This window comes from Dromaius novaehollandiae, chromosome 11 (genome assembly GCF_036370855.1).
Source record: "Dromaius novaehollandiae isolate bDroNov1 chromosome 11, bDroNov1.hap1, whole genome shotgun sequence".
In the NCBI taxonomy this organism is placed as follows: domain Eukaryota; kingdom Metazoa; phylum Chordata; class Aves; order Casuariiformes; family Dromaiidae; genus Dromaius; species Dromaius novaehollandiae.
In genome coordinates this window covers 6,842,230-6,860,545 of record NC_088108.1, presented here as the reverse complement: position 1 = coordinate 6,860,545, position 18,316 = coordinate 6,842,230, and the positions used below count along the sequence as shown (strand labels likewise).

The window sequence follows — 18,316 nt, the reverse complement described above, 5'->3', positions numbered from 1 at the left end:
TGTTCCCTCTCATTTTCTCATGACCCCAGTGTAATTCCATAGAGAAATCAGCCCTTTGCGGAAGTCATCTTTTGTTTTATATTTACTAGAGGGATTTGGTCAGACAGAGGGACCAGGTGATACACTCCACAATCCTCTAGATAATTCTAAGTAATGAAAACTGAGTTTGAAATAAATTTTTTGCACCAATAAAACATACTTTGGTTTGTGATTCAGACTTTCTTATTTTTTTCTTCTTATATAACTCAGAGAATGTCTAGTTATTCCCATTAAAAGCGCAAGTCGCATTATACGCAAGAGTCCAAAAGAAGCATCAATCTACAATTATTCTACAGGTTTTACTATCATTTTTTTAATAGATACACACGTTATTTTCTCTTTGGAAGCTTGGAAGCTATCTCTAAATAGTTTTTCAACCTTAGTCATCAGGGAAAGCTGAGATACACCAGGGTGCTTCTCCTACCTTCTGAAATCTGACTGTGATTCACACCAAAAATACTGTACATTCTTCCCAGAAAATGGGGATTGACAGCTAGCCTGGGGGACCAACGCATTTGGCTTTGATTCCAATCAATTGGCACGATAGCCTCCTTTACCACTACAAACAGAGTTTTGCCTGGTTAACCATCTTCATTGTTCGCTCCATCTGGCTGCAGGCTCCGTGGCTGGCGTACTTCCTGCCTATCTGCTGCCTAATTAAGTTTGCTTTGTAGTAATCCCTCCTGTCGGCTGTTTTCCTGGCTCATGAATTGGCTCCTAACCTGACTGTTGGCCAAATCTTTGAGGACTGGGCCTTGCTCATAGACTGGTTCCACGATCCTCCTGCCTTTGTGAGGCTGCCTGACTCAAGAGATCACACCAAAAGTCTGTCACACCTTTCATTTACTGTCAATGGAAACTCTTCAAAAATGACTTGTTTCCGCAAAGGGCACATCTTCCCATAGTAAGAAACCGTAAAGAATAATTAATTAGTACCAGGTTTATCCCCAAACAACCACACATAATTCAAAGATGGGCAAGTTTTAGGATGGGGTGAGAGGAGACAGGTCGGAAGAGAACTGGGTCTTAAAAAGAGATTAGAGAAAAAGATTGCTAAGACATAGTCTAGGTGGCAAACCCCATAAACGAATGTGATGGAAGAAAAGGCCAATTAGGCCAATTTCAGTACAGGAGATGGGTCACCCCTTCTCATCTGTTAACTGCTAGGAGAGGAAAAGCAAAGTCCTGTGCCACTTCTCAGAGGTTAAGTGGGCTTTAATCATCTCTTTTTCAATCAAGATGTTGTTGCAGTAATCACTGGGCAAAGGCCCAACTAGACACTCATAAATTGTCAAGATTCACGTTAGCATTCACTTCTTTCTTGGGCAGGACTACAGAGTTCCTCTTACAGGAATCACTGCTTATCTTTCTAACTGCTAGGTGAAGCAGCTGATAGAAAACAATGCGAGGAACATTTACAGCTCTTTACCTACTGTGAATAAGTGAACAAACAAGGGAAGGTAAAGGAGCAATGTTAGTCCTGTTCTAAGGAATTATATGGCAAGTAAAACATAATAAATTCTTCAAATACTTCACCTGCAGCCAAGAAAGCTTCATCGTAAAGAAAAAATTTGGATATGTGGATGTTTTTACTCTCCTGTATTTCGGAAGCACGACAGCTTATTAGGAAACTGTTGCTGAATTCTCTGGTTTGTCAATCTGGAATAAATCTGTAGTACAAGTAACTGTTGTCATCTTTGCTCTCGATGAAAGTGCCACAAATACCAAGCTAGAACAGAAGGCCAGTTGTGGCAAGGCTCCAAAAAGGGGAGGAAGAGACTAGTCTGGTTCTGCCTTCCCATCTGTCTACATGCATAAAATGAAATCAGTGGGAGTCATGGCATTGACTTCAAGGGGAACAGGACTTTACCCACCTAGATTACTAGTGATAACCATGGCAGCTTGTATAAGCAGGAAATAATAAAGTATCTATTCCTAGTGTAACTTGCCTGCACCCTCAGCTCACAGTGCCAGCATCAGGACAGAGAGAATCAGTTTACAGTACTTTCAGATGAGAAGGATGTACCACAGTAAAAGGCAGAGCACCCTGGTTCCACCAAAGACTTTCAGTTATTTAGTTAGGAACATCTCTACTTAAACATCTAAAACATCTCACATCCTTGTAGGATGCAGTAAGGAGCTTTTTAAATGCTCCGTTTGCCTCAAAAACACTGTAAAGACTTAAAATAACCTGGACTGGGTTACAACTCGCATGAAGCATGATTCCTTGAACACTGACAAATGGTTCTTTGCTGGCCTTTCCCAAACCATCTGGAAGTGCTCTATGGAGCACAGTGTGAGGACCCATGTTCTGGCTGATTTCAAAAGTAAACACAGGCCCCCACAGCACTTACAAGATATGCTGCCCTAGCAGATAGACTTCGAAACAGCTTCAGGTCATAGAGTCACCTCAGCCACCCTGGTGACACAGCAATGCTACGGTTTCTGGTTAGTTTCCAATGTGCAAATCTTCTTAACGGGGCATATTTTATAGCATATATTTAGCCTCATTTAGCATGTGCGTCCTTTTGGCTGAACTGCAAAACAACTCATGGAAACAGCTACCAAAGATTCCCTGGTTAGCCTGCTAAAATTCAGCTTGCCACCATCACTGAATTCCAAGAACTCTGTCAGCAAGACAAGATGAGTGCCCTGTCCCCTTGAGAAGGCTCCACAAACAGACTCACTATTACGGCAGATGATGTCAGACTTTACACACAAACAGGTTTAGTCTTGATACCCATTGCATAAGGGATACTTTCAAATACAATGAGACTGGTTTTATTTACATTATTTTAGTTAGCATATGGTGTGGTTCTCATTAGGGGCCCAGGCTCAATGTATTTAGGTTGGGTCAGGAGGACAATAATTGCTTAATGCCGCATTTGGCAAAGTTAGTTTTGTTACTTCAAAAAAAAATTAGTTCTTGGCAGTTGTTAAAAAAGCAGCTGGCACATAAGTTGTTTGACTTAACTGTTACCTCATTTTCTCTCAAAGTATTGCCAAAACTTGTTAACAACAGTGAACAGATGGTCAACATCTTTTAACTTTATAGATAATCCTCTTCCCAAATCAAATGATAGTGTTTTATTTGTTTAACCAGAAGGGAATTTGAACAAGAATTGGACATCATTTACATATAATCCATGACCAGTACTTACTAACGGGGAAAGTACTGCAATACTGTCAAAACTGCAACACATAAAGACAATTTAAAACAAATTATAGCTCCTACATTCACATTTGGTAGAGAAGGGTCTGGCTGCTGGATGACTGTTAGTGCTCAGAAGCCTCGGTAGGCTGCAGCCCTACTTCCCCAGCTTCTGTGCACATCCAGTTACGATGCAGTCAATCCACCTTAGAGTTCAACCTAAGATATCACACAATCAGCTGGTAGAGACAGCAAGAAGAAGGAAGTTAAGAGAGAAACTGGACAAGCTGATGAAGTCTCTTACATGAAGTAGACATATGCAAAGGTCCGGTGTCTTTCTTTAAATATGAATAAAAGACAATAAAATGACACAAACAGATGAAACACAGTGAACAGCAGGCCAGGATATTATTTTATAAACAGTATTTTCAGACACCAGTCAGAAAGGAGGAGGATGCTGTAGCCAGAAGAAGGTGGCAGGAATTCTTGATGTGTAGACAGAAAAGAAAAGGAGCTGGAGATGCTGTAGAGAAAGACAGAAATTAGTTATAACCCGGCAGAAAGAGACAAGTCAAAGATGGCATCCAAGATAGATGGTAGACTGAAAAGATGTTGGTGTTGACAACAGCAGAGAGAACAGGAGGAAAAGGAGGACTTTGTTAAAAACAGGACGTTGACTTCTGGCACTGTTACATTTAAATTGCTAATGAGACATTCACAAGGAGAAAGTAGAGTTACGGTGGGATGTACAGCTGATAGCAGAGGGTGACTAAAGCAGAACAACTCAGTAAATTGAGGAAGTCAGTGAATAAACAGAAATACAGAATTGTGAAAGCCAAATGAGGGAAAGCTACTGAGGCCTAGGTATGTCTACTATGTCCAAGCCCCTGAGGTTTGGCTAAAGGACTTTAATAGCAGTAGTTTCAGAGAACAAGAGTGTGGCAGCCAGACTGGAGATGGCCTACTATGGAACTGCAAAGAAAGGACCTGAGATAACAGTTGCAGAAGCCTAGAGATGATATCAAAGATTATGGCAAAACATACAAGTAGTCTGGCCCAGACTTTTGCATTCTTTTGCAACAGAAAAAAATGATCAGCTGTACTTATTCTAAGAGGAAACATTTTGGAGAGGAATCTTTGGGTGTAGGTAACAAGAAGAGAGGGCCAGGAGGTATGGCTTTGCAGATTATTCTAACCTGGATAATGAAGAACAGCTCACTCTAGAATTAGCAGCATTTCATTCTCAAAAATTCTAACCTTTTCTGAGTCATACTAACCAGACTGATTTCCTGTTCCTGCGTATGAATTCAGTGGCATCTGCTAGAGTGTACTGTCTTGCTTGGCCAAGTCCAAACACGTTACAAGAACTGACAATTACAATCCCTGTTAAATGGCCAACATTTGTCAAGAACTTCTACAGCAGCGCAATAATCCCTCCTTATATTTGGCATGAAAAGATCATTTTAAAAATAACTATATAACAATCCCAGTATTTTTACCAGGCTGATTCTCTACAGCTAGTACACCAAGACACCTGGCCATACCTTGTCAGTTTGAAAGAAATGTCAATATCTCCTAGCACGGTTCTATTCTAATTGGTATGGCAGGTGAACCTGGAGCCCACCGGAATCACAACAGCATCCCTGTCCCCTACACTGCTGGCCATGCAAGGTAGTAGGGAGCCACCCAGAAACTAAGAGAAGTTTCAACCAATGGCTTAACAGAAGTCTTTCATCAGCTAATATGTTTGTGTAAAATACTTCTGCAAAAAAAATTCACTAGGATGAGTAAACACTTCCAAAGAAATTGTGTTTCATCAGGAAATCCCTAAACTGCTCCAGTCAGTTTCTAACAAGCCAAAGCAGAATTCAGCAAACACCCTTAAAAATCCAACTTGTAATTATTACAATTTTATAACAAGAAATGTCAACCAATCTCCAACTAATTATCACAAGGGAGGCACTTTGGGCACCCTGTATTAAGTTGAGGGGATTATTTCCAGACAAACATTAATCCAAGATCTCTTGCCAATGCGACATTAGTTCATGCTAGATAACAATTAGATTAAATCATCCAAAGTTATGACCTCAGGTTATGCCGCTCACTGCAGGGATGCTGGGAACCTGCCTGTCTTTTACGTCTCATTTGACCTGCAGTGATTCCACTAAAAACTCATTGATTACTCTCAGATAACTTTTACTACATTTACTATCATTGCTTTATCTTCAGAGAAAACCTGCAGAATCTCATATATCGCTGGGTGCATGTACGCTAGCCTTTAACTCAGACCAGGAGTGCATTTTTGAGGCAGCTCTCTCAATCTTAGCCAATCCTTCCTACTTACTGTGCTTTGCTTCACATTGCAGAGTAGTTTTCAAGCATATGAACTGGATTTCTTTCTGATGAGCCTAGGTCAGGAAACAGGCTCCATGGCACACCTAACACACTTCAGTGGTCCTTCACTTCACAGAACTCATCTAGATCTAGTATAAAGTGTCTGCCTTGCACCCTCGGTAACAAGTGCCTCATTCTACAGACACACACACTCCTTTTGAACCACACCAGTTGCTAATGGAGAAATACCCTCTGTGTTTTTTTCTGAGTCAGGAAAGAGGTTCTATACACCATTAACAGTTCGGTAATAGACCATATACTTAGATAAGTAACTTCAACTTGTTTTAATAGGCTTGAATTTAATCTAGCTTAAGGGCTTTAGAGAGCACATGATTCATAAGAGATACACAAACTGACATGACCGTATATCACAGGGAAAATGAAATACAATTGGTAACACCAAGCTCTCCCAGCAATTCTAAGCTGTAAAAGCTGCCTGGGATACAATCTCTGTTGATTAATTTGGGGACTTTTGGAAACAATTATCCAAGAGGTTTTTTTTTTTCCCTTGAACTTCTTGCGGAGGGAGGGTGAGGGAAGGAGGAGGGAGGCTGAGACAGAATCGAAAAATGGAAGACCAGTATCCACTAGAGAGCTCCAGCACATGTTGAGTAAAACAAATCCTAATATTGTATATAACTTCCAAGATAAGTGAACAGGCATCAGGAGAAGGTATAAGTGCAATGCTGCTAGTTCATCTTTGCAAGTGTTTGAAAGTAGATGACAGCATATAAAAACAAGAAACCCAGCACTACCATAAACCAATACAAAATGAGCTACAGAGACGAGATGGTGCAGACCTTCTACTATCTAGTGCTTCTTGAAACACCGCAAACAGGGAAAAAAGTCTTCATGGTTGCTGCTGACTTATCTATAGTGCATTTCTTAGCAACACAGCAATCAATACACCAAGCAATTTTCAAAGCGCATTATCCCTATCCCTAAACTGTGGATCAATGAGTGAGAAAGGAGAGGGAAAAATGTTTTTTCAGACACAGTACTGTCTTCTGACAGTTCCAAAAATATTCTACCCGCAGGTCACTCACCTAAATAACTGGGAATACATATTAGAAATCTAGCCTTCCATTAGATAGAGGCTAGCATCAGAATTGACATCCACTTCCTTGCTTACATTATAATTTAATAAAGCTGCTTTTTTCATCTTCCTTCTCTTGCATTATAGTTTAATATAGCTGCTTTTTCTACCCATCTGATGTTCTAAAAGAGGACTGCATGTAAAAATGTATGCAGAGGTGGGTTTAACTAATGCAAGTTGTGTTCAGACTGCCTTCCTTCCCCAAAAGAATGCATGCACCAGGGTACATGTGGGGACCTCCGCTGTCAAAGCAGATTTCCTTTTAAAATTGTGTTGGTGTACGAGTTCAATAGCTGGCATCTCAGGTGGCAGGAAGAGTGGGACTAGAGACTGAGATTTAAAAGCTTCACACTTGATCTAGATAATCCAGCTGTAGTGGAGGCTTTCACATTCTCTGTGTATTAAGGAAGAAAGGAAAGATGACAGACGCTAACTGGTATTTTCCTTCCACAGCATTATGTTAGATTTTATACCAAAGTTAGCACAGATTCTGACAATGCAGCTTAGCAGAAGTGCAACAAGCCTATCCAAAATTCCTAGCCTGATAGCCAGCCAAATCAGTTTGGGGGGCTTCTTCTGCTGGTGTAACACTTAAATTGTCATGTGACATGCTAGCTAGCTTCTCTCTCCCTGCTTCCAGTGCACACACTAAGGGGATTTAAGACTAGATATCCTCTTTAAGAGGATAAAGACTAAGGGCCGCAAACTCAGCTTTATCTTCTCATTTGACCTCTGAGAGAACTTCTAGAAAAGGTCCCAGCTGGGACCTTTCAGTGAGGATAACACCTCTCCATCAAGAACTGGGCTTTTGCACAGTCACTGGGCTGATACCAATAAATCTGCATCAGAAAAGAACTGAAAAATAGGGCAGAAGGGCTACAATCTGGACCAGGAGTTTAGCTATTGAATTATATAGAGCCAGGCTTTTCATCAACCTGTCATTAGGTACCAGGGCCGATTCTGAATCACTGGCTAAGTTGAAGGATGCTTCCACAACTCACTTTTTTCTTGTAGGCTTCACAATAAATTGGGCCAGCATTAAACTTCACTGAACAACCCAAAATGGATATTAGGTAGCACTATGGCTTTCCAGAGTCAATGCAAGCCATAAGACCACTGACAGGAATGAAATTTTGCTCTTGTATGAGACATGCCTTATCACTCTGCTAGCAGAACCACCCAAGTGGATGCCAGACAAAGACTGCACTGTCCTTCGTCTTAAAAAGAACCCAAATCCATTTTCCAAAGAGCAGACCCCTTTATAGATATTAGTCTTCTTCCAAGCTGTCTCAAAGATGAAGAGGTTATAAAAAAAGAATACAAGTATATCTTGTGCATGCACTAATATTCTATAGCAAAAACAAGAATGTGGAATCTCTACATGTCTAATTTGCATTTCCAGAAGTATCTTAAACAATAGGATCCCAGTTCCTAATCAGGCAGAACAGTGGGACTTAAGCACTTCTGACACTTTAATTGTCTAAAGAATATTTTTTAAAGTATCTAGTCAGAAATAAGTTCATCACAGCTTGATCTGATCAGCAGTGCAACCAAAGAGGAGGACGCTTGAGGACATTGCCTATATTATTTTCATTGAGCCTACTGTCATTTTTCTTCTGCTTTTTAGCTATTTCTTTCTTTTAAAAAGAAAACTTAGATTTATTCTGAACTGGTTAGTTATGCAAAATTGACAGCTCTGGAACGAAAAAAGGATCCAGGGCATTGGCAAAGTCTCATCTGCCATTTGTCTGTTCTGAACTTAAAGCAGCGATGGAGGAGAAGCTAGGCAGGAAGCCAAGGAATTAGCCTCAGGCTAAACAGTCTCCTACAAGAAACAAGCTGTGCTGTAGGACAGATAATCACACCATCCTCTTGCCCAGTTCTGCCAGTCACCTCCCTATCCTTTGGCGTGGCAAGACTCCAGGAGCTGTCTGCAGATGTCCAAGAAGATGTCAGCAGGACTCAGTATGGCTTGATAGAAGCAGTGTTGTAAAAAGGACTGATTACCACTTCTAGCAGACAGTTTCCTCCATGGACAGGTCACAGTAGGATGAAACACACGTTTAAAGTACTGAAAATGCCTACCGATACAGGTCACATAAGAAACAAGCTAAAAGCCAAATGAGTTCTCAGGTCAGCAATGAAAACAGCCTAAAATCTTTGTGACATCTTAACAAAAGAGATGCCAAGAGCTCAAACTGCAAGGTCAACAGTGTTGCGGCCAGTTCAAACAATCAAGTTGAATGCTGGGAATGTAAAGAGACAGGAGGATGATGCTCACTGCTACCCAAAGGTCAAAGCGTTTACAGCGTACTCCAAACCAAGTCTGTGCCTCACTGTATCCAATCACATAAGGTGTTAAGCAATTGGCTTTATCTCGCGTTTCAGGTTATGTTGAGAATTTACTTGCAAAAGTCCTCCATTCATCTGTTTAGACATGTTTTCACCCTGCCACACGATTTGAAAGAATTTGTTTACTTCCAGAGTAAGCACATCATCAGTTATCAATTAAGAATTCATGCTCAAGTCTGTCTGCAATTAGGGAAACATTAAAGTACATGCTTAAGATCATTTCTAAATAGCAACATTTTCCTGAGTTGAATCCTAGAAATAAAATTGGCCATGATCATCTGAGTTATGCTTTGAATTTACCCATACTGTATCACTGAAATATCCTTGAAAAAATCAGGATTAATAATGTTTAAATAAAATTTAATTTCTTCTTTCTCAGAGAATGATTTTTCTATAAGGAAACAATTTATTTCCAACCTGCTAGCATTGAATTATTTTAGGACAGCTAATAATTTTATTAAGTTTTCACGTGGGATAAAGGTTGGCTGTAAAATATGCCATTTTCATGTTAAAAGCTTTGCTTTGAAAATGAAATGGAGGAAATGAGAACCACACTTCTTTTGAAGATCATATTTTCCTTAAAAAATAACAGAAATCCAATTGGATTATGGTGTGAATCTATGATATATGTTCATCTGAAAGAAATGGCTAGGAACTATTACTACTGAAATGTTGAATGTTGAGTTAAAATATTGAAAATTCAGTCACTGAAATGAATAGAAATATTGCTATTCTAAGTTTGGCTTATTATTGTTCCACAGATAATCAATAACTTCAATATTTTTTTTTCTGCATGACAGACTGCTCCTGTCATGTGATTTTAGCAAGAATAATTGCTTTATTACCATTAACAAAGACAACTAGTATTAACTCCAGGTGTTGCAAGACCTTCCAAACTAATTCTTCACGTACCTACAATGCAGCTCTTTATTCTTTTCATCTCCTTCAGCAAAATCTATCGGATTCATTTTGACATACGATAAAATATTTAAGAGAACATCTATATTAAGTAGATAGTGTCTGGACAGAAGCTAACATTGTAATTGAAGGGGAGGTGAGGTCAGCAGCTCTGCATAACTCCAAGATAGGAAATACCCAGCTGCATTCAGATCAAGTTCATAACCCTTTCACATCATCAAAAGAAATTAGGCAGTTTTACAGAACTTTTTCTTAAACATTGATCCCTTCAAACCCAGACTGCAGAGAGAGGGGCTTTAGCTAAACAAAAGCCTTTCTCAAAGGCAAATGCTTAGTTATATTCAACACTATTGTCCCTTCACAAACAAATACCAAAGTCAAAAACACTTCCACAAAAAATAGAAGTTATTACAGTAAGGACTGGGTAAAACCTGGAAGTCCACACTACTTTGATTTTTATTTTTAATTGTCGCCATCTACTTAAAAACCATCTGACTTTTTGAACTAGGGCTCAGATCACATACAGAAATGAGATTCCATTAATGTCTTCTTGCAAATCTAGCAATTTGTAAACCTTCATAACGGCTTTTGAGATCTTGGCCAGGGACATTTCCAGTGCAGCTGGTCTTCATCACTTCTCTTGTTTCATGAGATGATTAGATTGAGATTTACATATATTCACCTACTTTTCATTTTGTTTTTTAAAAAAGATTGGTAAGACACACAAGGACTGGTTATATTAGTGTATGAACGAAAGCCAACTTACCCGCGCTCCCTTCTCTGGAAAACATTTGCACCCAGCACTGCAATCACGGCCCCCACATGGCCCACTGTAAGATTTCTTTCCACCCTGTTAAAAAAAAAAAAAAAAAAAAAAAAGTCAGTTGAATATCTTCCTTAGTTTAAATGCTCTAATTTCATTATATTTATCGTGTGAGTTTGTAGGGAAATAAATGGCAAAATACGCTTAAATTATGCTTCTCCATAATTGGCTCTGTTTCAGAAGCACCAAGCAGACAGAAAAAATTGGTTTATAAATACATAGAGGACAGGTGAATCTACAGAAGTTGGCACTATTCTGCAAGGTGCTGAGTGCTTTTTAGGGTTACCAAAGTTCACAAAACTAGATGATGTTTTTAGATATTGAATCTGCTGTTAGATTAGGATCATTACCAATAATCAGAACTTGTGCCTTAGCCATCCTGCATGCCCAAATACCTCTACATCATGAGAAATACCAAGACAAATTTACTTTCTGATTCTTGCACGCTTCCACCAGGGACAAGCTACAGCCCCTGAGCGACCAAAATCAGAAAAACTACTGGGTTAGAGAATGTGGCTTTTTTTAACTAAGAGGAGATGTGTAAGGAAGACAGTAAGAAATATAAATGTACGAGTGGACATGAATATCTGTATATCTGAAAATATATCATACAGACACATTTACAAAACCATTCAACCGAGACAGTTTCAACCAAAAAATGACCTTAGATAGTGTACTCTGTACAGTCCTACCCACTCAGGCCTCAAAATGTTATCTGTTTCATTTAGGGCAACTGATGCTAGATTTTTGGGGGGAAAGAAATAATATTGCATTTACGCTTTTTCTTCTAGTGACTACTTCCATAACGAATAAAAGCCTGTCACACACAACTGCTGTTGCTCTAGAGACAGTGGTCTGCTCTTAATTCCTCTTCGTCAATATGCGCGCATGCGCACACACACGCGAGCGCACACACACACACACTTCGTGTCCTTGATCCCATATGCATATCCTACCATGGAGGTAGATTTACATAAGGAAGGACCTGCACAAAATGACCAAAGAACAAGAAAGGATAGCAAGAAGCAGCATCTTTCCAGGGCAGAGCGTAGGCTCTTATTTTCAAATATCAGTAGGTTTGGATTTAAACTTAATTCTCAATCTACTATACTAGTATTAGTTATTTCAAGGATAATTAGAATATTTATGTAAATCTGAAGTTTCTATATGAGTAATTTAATTTCCAAATAAAACACGGATTGTGACACTAGATGGAAGTCAACCACATGAGTTTAGAGTTTCAGCTACTCCCGCCTGCACTCAACAGACTTGAAATACAGGACTGCTGACAACTCCATACCAGCCCCAGAAAGAAAGTGCCGTGCAGCCACTCATAAAGACCATCCCTCTCTAAGGAAACTTTCTTTCCCTGTCAACTGTGCTCTGGTACAGTCCCGAGGTTTTGAAATTCTGAATGAAATACAGATATAAGATCCCTATCTCAAGGTGACCAAACTACGGGCTGAAACAAGCCTGGACTAGAATTGAACACTTCCTTACTAAAAGCATTCACAGAACATATTTTTAAAGCCGTAAAAATTTCCTGACATCTGCCAGGTGAGGAACATGAAAAATGAAAGCCAACTCATGCAAGTTTCTCATGCGCCTTTGAACCTCTTCTTTACATTAGCTTTCTCAAAGGAAGTAATTTTTATGATGTGTTATAGAAAATTCGTCTAACATCACTTGATACCTTTTCTGCTAAAGGTAGATAAACAAAAAATCTGTTCATTTAAAAACCTGATGTTCACACTGATTTGCAAATTTAACACACCTCTGTTTTTAAAGCAGTGTGGACAGATGAACAGATATTAACCAAAAGCCTTAAATCCAACCTCCCATGCTTCCCTAGCCTGAGGGATTATTATCCCTTGCTGCCAAACAGTCTTAACAACCTTCGAGCAACTCTAAGAGACATCAAGTGGGGGGGGGGACCACCAAGCAAACAGTAATTTGGTACATTTTTTTGGTAATTTTGTTCAGAAGAGACCCCTGCAGACATGGGGCTTTTGGACTACTCATTAACATCCTATGGTAGGAACCTGGTATCACAATACTTGAGCAGAATAGAGAGAGGGCAATATATTGTGAGCGAGCCACCATAACATGAAATGAAATGCCGGGGCTTCTGACCTTACGCAGCAGCAAATAAAAGTGGGCTTAATGCAACGAAGGTAAAAACAAAGAAACAAACAAAGAGCACAAAATTTGCATCTAGAAGATATATGCCTGGCAGTAAGAACAGCTCCAAGCTGTCTGCTCAGATGAGGAATGAACAGTATGAATTTGCAATGGGAAGGGGCACTTCTGTACGCTGGCAAGGGTTCGGTACTTAAAAAACGGTCCATCTTAACAGACACTTCTGACCACAAGCAGAAATAAAACTTTATGATCTGATTCTGGGAGGACCTAAGAGTGAAATGCACCACGAAACACCTTTTGGCATGACTATACGCATATCCTGCAGTAAGAATTTGGACTCATTTCCAGCCAGCGAATACCTCTGCTCCTGACACTTAATCATATATTACACTCTCAGCAGATAGCTTTATGCCGTGGGGGAATCAGATTGTGCCTTCTCAGATGCCTATTCAACCCAGTCTTAAATTTTTCAAAGATTTTAGCTTCCGATATATCTCTTTTCCAGGTTATTCTTTGTTCCAAGTATTTTGCATGAGCTTTCAGCTCCCGTAGTTCTGTGAATTCTGCTTTCCTCCCACGAGGGAGTTATGCAAGACAAACTATCTCATTACAGGTTTGGATTCCTCGAAGGACACTCCCTTGCAGTAGCTGCGCGCTCAGAGCCCTGAAGCCCACCCTGTTAGAAATGCCCAGGCTCTGGGGGCAAACAGGTCCTTCCCAGCGGGGCCTGGAGAGCTGGCCAAAACCAAGCAGGACTCCCCATACCGCTGCTTGCGCTGCTCCCCACAGCACTGTCTCTAATATAGATGGTTCTAGTCAAACTCCCACTGAGGTCAAAAGTCATCTTTCCATTGACTTTATTGGGAATTCGACTGAACTCTCATTGAGGTTTATTAAAAACTGAAAATATGCCCATGTTTTATATAAAATAGTGTGTTCCCGCTGTAGGTCTAGGTTCCCTTTCAAAGCATGAGGAGTCATTTTGCTCACTTGTGAATGAAAGTATTTGGAAAGGAAGCAAACCAAAGCCAGTTGGCTCCAAAACAGGTGTTATATGTCAGAAGTATTTTATTTAGGGGAAGTAGTTGACATCAGACACTCCAAGGCTACTGAAATAGCAAACTGCCATGTACATAATATTTATGTATACAAGTCTAAAGGCTGCATACAGCATTCTAGAGCACAGTGTTCTCTTCTGAAGCAGTTCAATATGTTTTTCCATTCAAAAAAAATCTCAAATGTACAAACTCATAGGTCATTTGAACATTTATAGATATGTGTAAGCATGGGCGCTTCATGCTTGGTCTGTGCATGTATTCAGGGAAGGGATATTTCCAACTGCTCTGTGATATCTTATTTCAGACTGACAAGCATGGTTCCTCGGAAACAACAAGGAAGTAAGGAAATGAAGATATCAGTTATAGTAGGGTAAACCCACCACCAATTATAACAGAAATGAATTAAACTATTTTAATTGTGTTGGTTAGAAACAAACCAAGGTTTTTAAAACAGAAAACATAAAATAGTTTTCTTTGTTGAAAAATATACAGTCTCTGAAATTTAAATAGCTATAATACAAATGAGTAACACACGTACTGATTTTAATTGGGCTATTTCAGGCTTATATAAATATTACTAGCATCGTAATGTAGGAAAAATATATTATTTTAGAAGTATTTATATGAGTGAGAAACTATTTTTAAAAGACATCCAGAAACAAGTGCCAGTTTAAGAGCAATTCTCCTCTGCTGCTTCTGGTGTATCTCCATCAAGCATTTATGGTGCAGATGGACTGCCATTTGAATCTTTCCATTGACTTCAGCCTGCTCTGGAGGGGGGCCAAAAAGAGTAAAGAAACCTAACAGCTGTGATGCCATAAGAGGTGTCCCAGCCTCGGACTCGCTCCAGCTCTTCCATAGCACCGCGCAGCACCACACAGTACCTGCATATGATGTTGAGGGCCTTGTCTGCAAATCCACAGAAAATTGTACCTGCAGCACAGGGGGGGAGTAAACCAACTAACACAGGGCTTCAGCAAGAGATTTCCATGAAGCATGGTTCAGAGGCAAGGGTAGGGCCCAATTTTGCCTTAAATCTTCTACACTGTACCTAACGACCACATTGCAGAAGAGTTGAGAGCTACTGTCTGAGCACAGCATTTGAATCAACCAGGAAGGGGAACCCACAACCCAGCAGAGGAATGTGATGAGGGCATGTGTTGAGAAAGGACAGCAGAAAGGTGAAAACAACATAACTCTATCTTTAGCATGAGGAAGTTCAAGGAGCAGTGGCTATAATGGGAAAGTAAGTTGGAAATCTTTAGAAAAGAAACAGTCTATCAGCATGCAAAATTGCAGGATGCAAGTAACGTACACTGAAAGAAGAGCATGCCAGTGGGCAAAACAAAGAGGAAAAAAGATGATAAGGAAAAGATGATGATAACAAAACAGAAAGTGGAAGGATCTTAGCCTTGTCTAAGGAAAAATGGCAAGGATAAAACTTTTTTCCCAAGACTTATTTCCACTAACTTCCCGACTCCAGTGAAGGACCACTCTTGACCAGAATAAAATCCTAATAGAAATGTCACAATAAAATGCTGGAAATGGCACATAATGAAAACTTCTGGAAGCTACAAGTAAAACATTTTCCATACAGTTCAGGGTCCTATTATCTGCTGATGACTAATAAAGAAATTATATTTACAGTACCAGACATTCAAACAGCCTGGTAAAATGTCACAGTGAAAAATCTCTAATGAAACATAATATCCCTGTTTACTGCATGAGCTAAGTAATGCTGCTGTGTTAACCGCACCCTTTTTTAACTTTTCTAGCTTTTAAGAATTAAATTCTTTATAACGTTTTCTTTGTCTGTGATTCTTTTAATCGCATTACAGAACTTAGAGCCCAATTCTGAAAACATTTATGCACACGATCAGTTCTTCTTTCGGAAACTGGCATGTCAGTCTCTGCTCTGCTAAGCATATGTAAGCGCAAAGCTGCCTTAGTGACTTGCAAGGAATTCTCCAGAGCTAAAAGTCCTTGAAAAAGATTGATAAACTAGGAACCACAGCAACCTCTGTACTCAGAAATGGCAGTATGACCCAGCAGTACGTCATACAGCAAATGCATTCAGTAACTCTTCCTAACATGCGAAGTGTCACAGAGCAGGAATAAACTGACAGGCTTGCCAGTTAGATTGTATGAAAACAGTTGTTGGGATTTGTTTGGCAGTGAAGTACCCAACAGGTGAGAATAAAATTAATCATGTCAACAAAACATCAGACAAAATTAAAATACAAACAAATGATTCCCACGGAGAACATCAGGCACCTGAACTCATTTCAGCTTTCCTCTAGCGAGATGCACCGAACCCTGACTTTCCCTGTCTGCTCAGTTTTTCTGAGCAGTACAGAGAGCAAGGTCATGGCCAGGAAGCAGTGACAGGAATTTCTACCATAAAGTGAGGGTACATGGCAGATCAAGAGGAAATAACTAACAAAAGTAACTAACGAACAAAAGGAGGATGCAAGCCTCTGAGCAATAGGTCTCATTGACACCTACGGCCTCCTTTGTCTTCTTTAGGCTACAGCATAGTACCAGTTGTAGCTGTACAGGCTTTAGAGAGAGCAAGTGACTTCAGTGGTATTGAGGTACACGGTACAAAGCATGAGTAAAATTTCAGCTGGAATACTGTGTAGTTTTTGTCACCTGCTTTCAAGAAAGATGAGCCCTGCACAGGCACAGAGCTTGAAAATCCCTCTGATCACAGATAAATGATTTAAGAGCCTACCTGCTACAAAGCATGGTTTATTCAGGCCAGCAAAATGGAGATTTGAAGGTGATGCAATTGTTCTCTATACTTTCATCAGGAAGGTAAATGCCAGAGAAGTTGAAGGACTTTATTAAAAACAATGTTCTGGATACTGTTCTGCTGCTCAGGAGCATTTTACGCCTCTGACCGTCAGTAGCTGAGAAGGTATGTCAGCAGAGAGATCTCTTTATGGCAAGAGCATATAAAACAGCACCACGGGTGACTGCCAGGGACTGAATGCTGGGCTACCTGATGCTAACCGGTTAGAAGAAAGGACAATACTGGCACAAAAGCATGTATAAACTTCCATAAATATATGTAGGAGGAAATTAGGAGGGTTTTAAGCAGAGGGCAACATCCTCCCAGTTACAAAGGCAAGAGACTTAACATTTTTCATAAACTGCTAATCCTTTTCAAAGGAGATGGATACGACACAGCGGCCAGTCACAGTGGGAGACGGGCCTCGGTGGTAAGCTGCCCCTTCACCTTTGTCGCTGAAACTTTCCATGGCAAAGCGGCACCTCCTTGCTCAGCCCCACTCCAGCCACTAGCAGCAAAAGCGGCTAGAAAGAAAAGCATCCTATCCAGTGAAAAAAGCTGACTTCATGAAATAAAGTTTGGTGGAAACTGTCCTCAAAGTCTCCATTTTTTAAAACCGGAGAGCATTTTTTTTTCTCCTAAAACTTGCTACATTAAAAATTGGCATCAAATTGTGTCAAGCCTGGAAAAACATTTTGCATTGACTCCAATAGGATTAGAAGTGTAAAAAACACACATTCAAAAGTAACAATCTATACAGTTTAAATACTAACTCATAGCAGCATGTAAAGCCAGACTGAAAGCCCTTCTCTCAGCCCGAGAACCCCCTTATTCCTCTTACAATCCCAATGGAAATCGATGGCTTCCAAACAGTACAGCAACAGGAACGTCACATACTGATTATCTGACGTTAATAGACTAGGATCTGGCTCTGAACCACTCTGTCTTCTGATATTTTTCAGTTTTGTTGACAGGATTCCACAAAGCTCTGCATCCTTTTTCTGAATAGCCTATCAGTCAATGAACATGTACTTAAAGCCAGTTTATTTACGGCCTACATGAGCAAGGACACAACACAAAGCCACAAGCTTATCTTTTTACGGCACAAAAGGCCTTTCAAATGAAGCTATTAAATGTGAATTTGTAGCTAAGATACTAATTTATTTCAGGGTTCACTGACTTCTTTGGTAAACCAATTTCCTCAAACATTTTCATTCAATTCGTAGAGCTGGCAAACATCTTAACTGGCAGCTGAGACTAAATGAAAGTTACTAATAGAAGCTAACCTTCCTCCAATTCAAATGACACATCAGGTTACAAAGCTTGGAGAAAGTCCTGGCCCTAGAGAAATTAATGAAAAATTCTGACTGAGTCAAATTCTACCCCCATACCTACTCCCTCCTTTCAATCCTGTGGGTGAGAAAGGAGTGCTGTTGCATCGAAAATTTAATTTAAAATGAAATAAAATAAATTTTAAAGGCTAATTCTTGCATTTCTTGCAAACAGCAAAAAATGATCTGATGCTTTTCAAACAGTAAGGTTAACTTGC

General features: G+C 39.8%; 1 protein-coding gene across 4 annotated transcripts in view; it reads right to left on the bottom strand.

Moving 5' to 3' along the window:
• COL4A6 (collagen type IV alpha 6 chain) overlaps positions 1-18,316 on the bottom strand; it is a 144,194-nt gene that overhangs the window by 80,693 nt on the left and 45,185 nt on the right. For all 4 annotated transcript variants that reach the window (XM_064518155.1, XM_064518152.1, XM_064518153.1 and 1 more), the window contains exon 4: positions 10,717-10,800. In XM_064518155.1, coding sequence (XP_064374225.1) covers positions 10,717-10,800 — 84 coding nt within the window. The remainder of the gene's footprint in view (positions 1-10,716; positions 10,801-18,316) is intronic.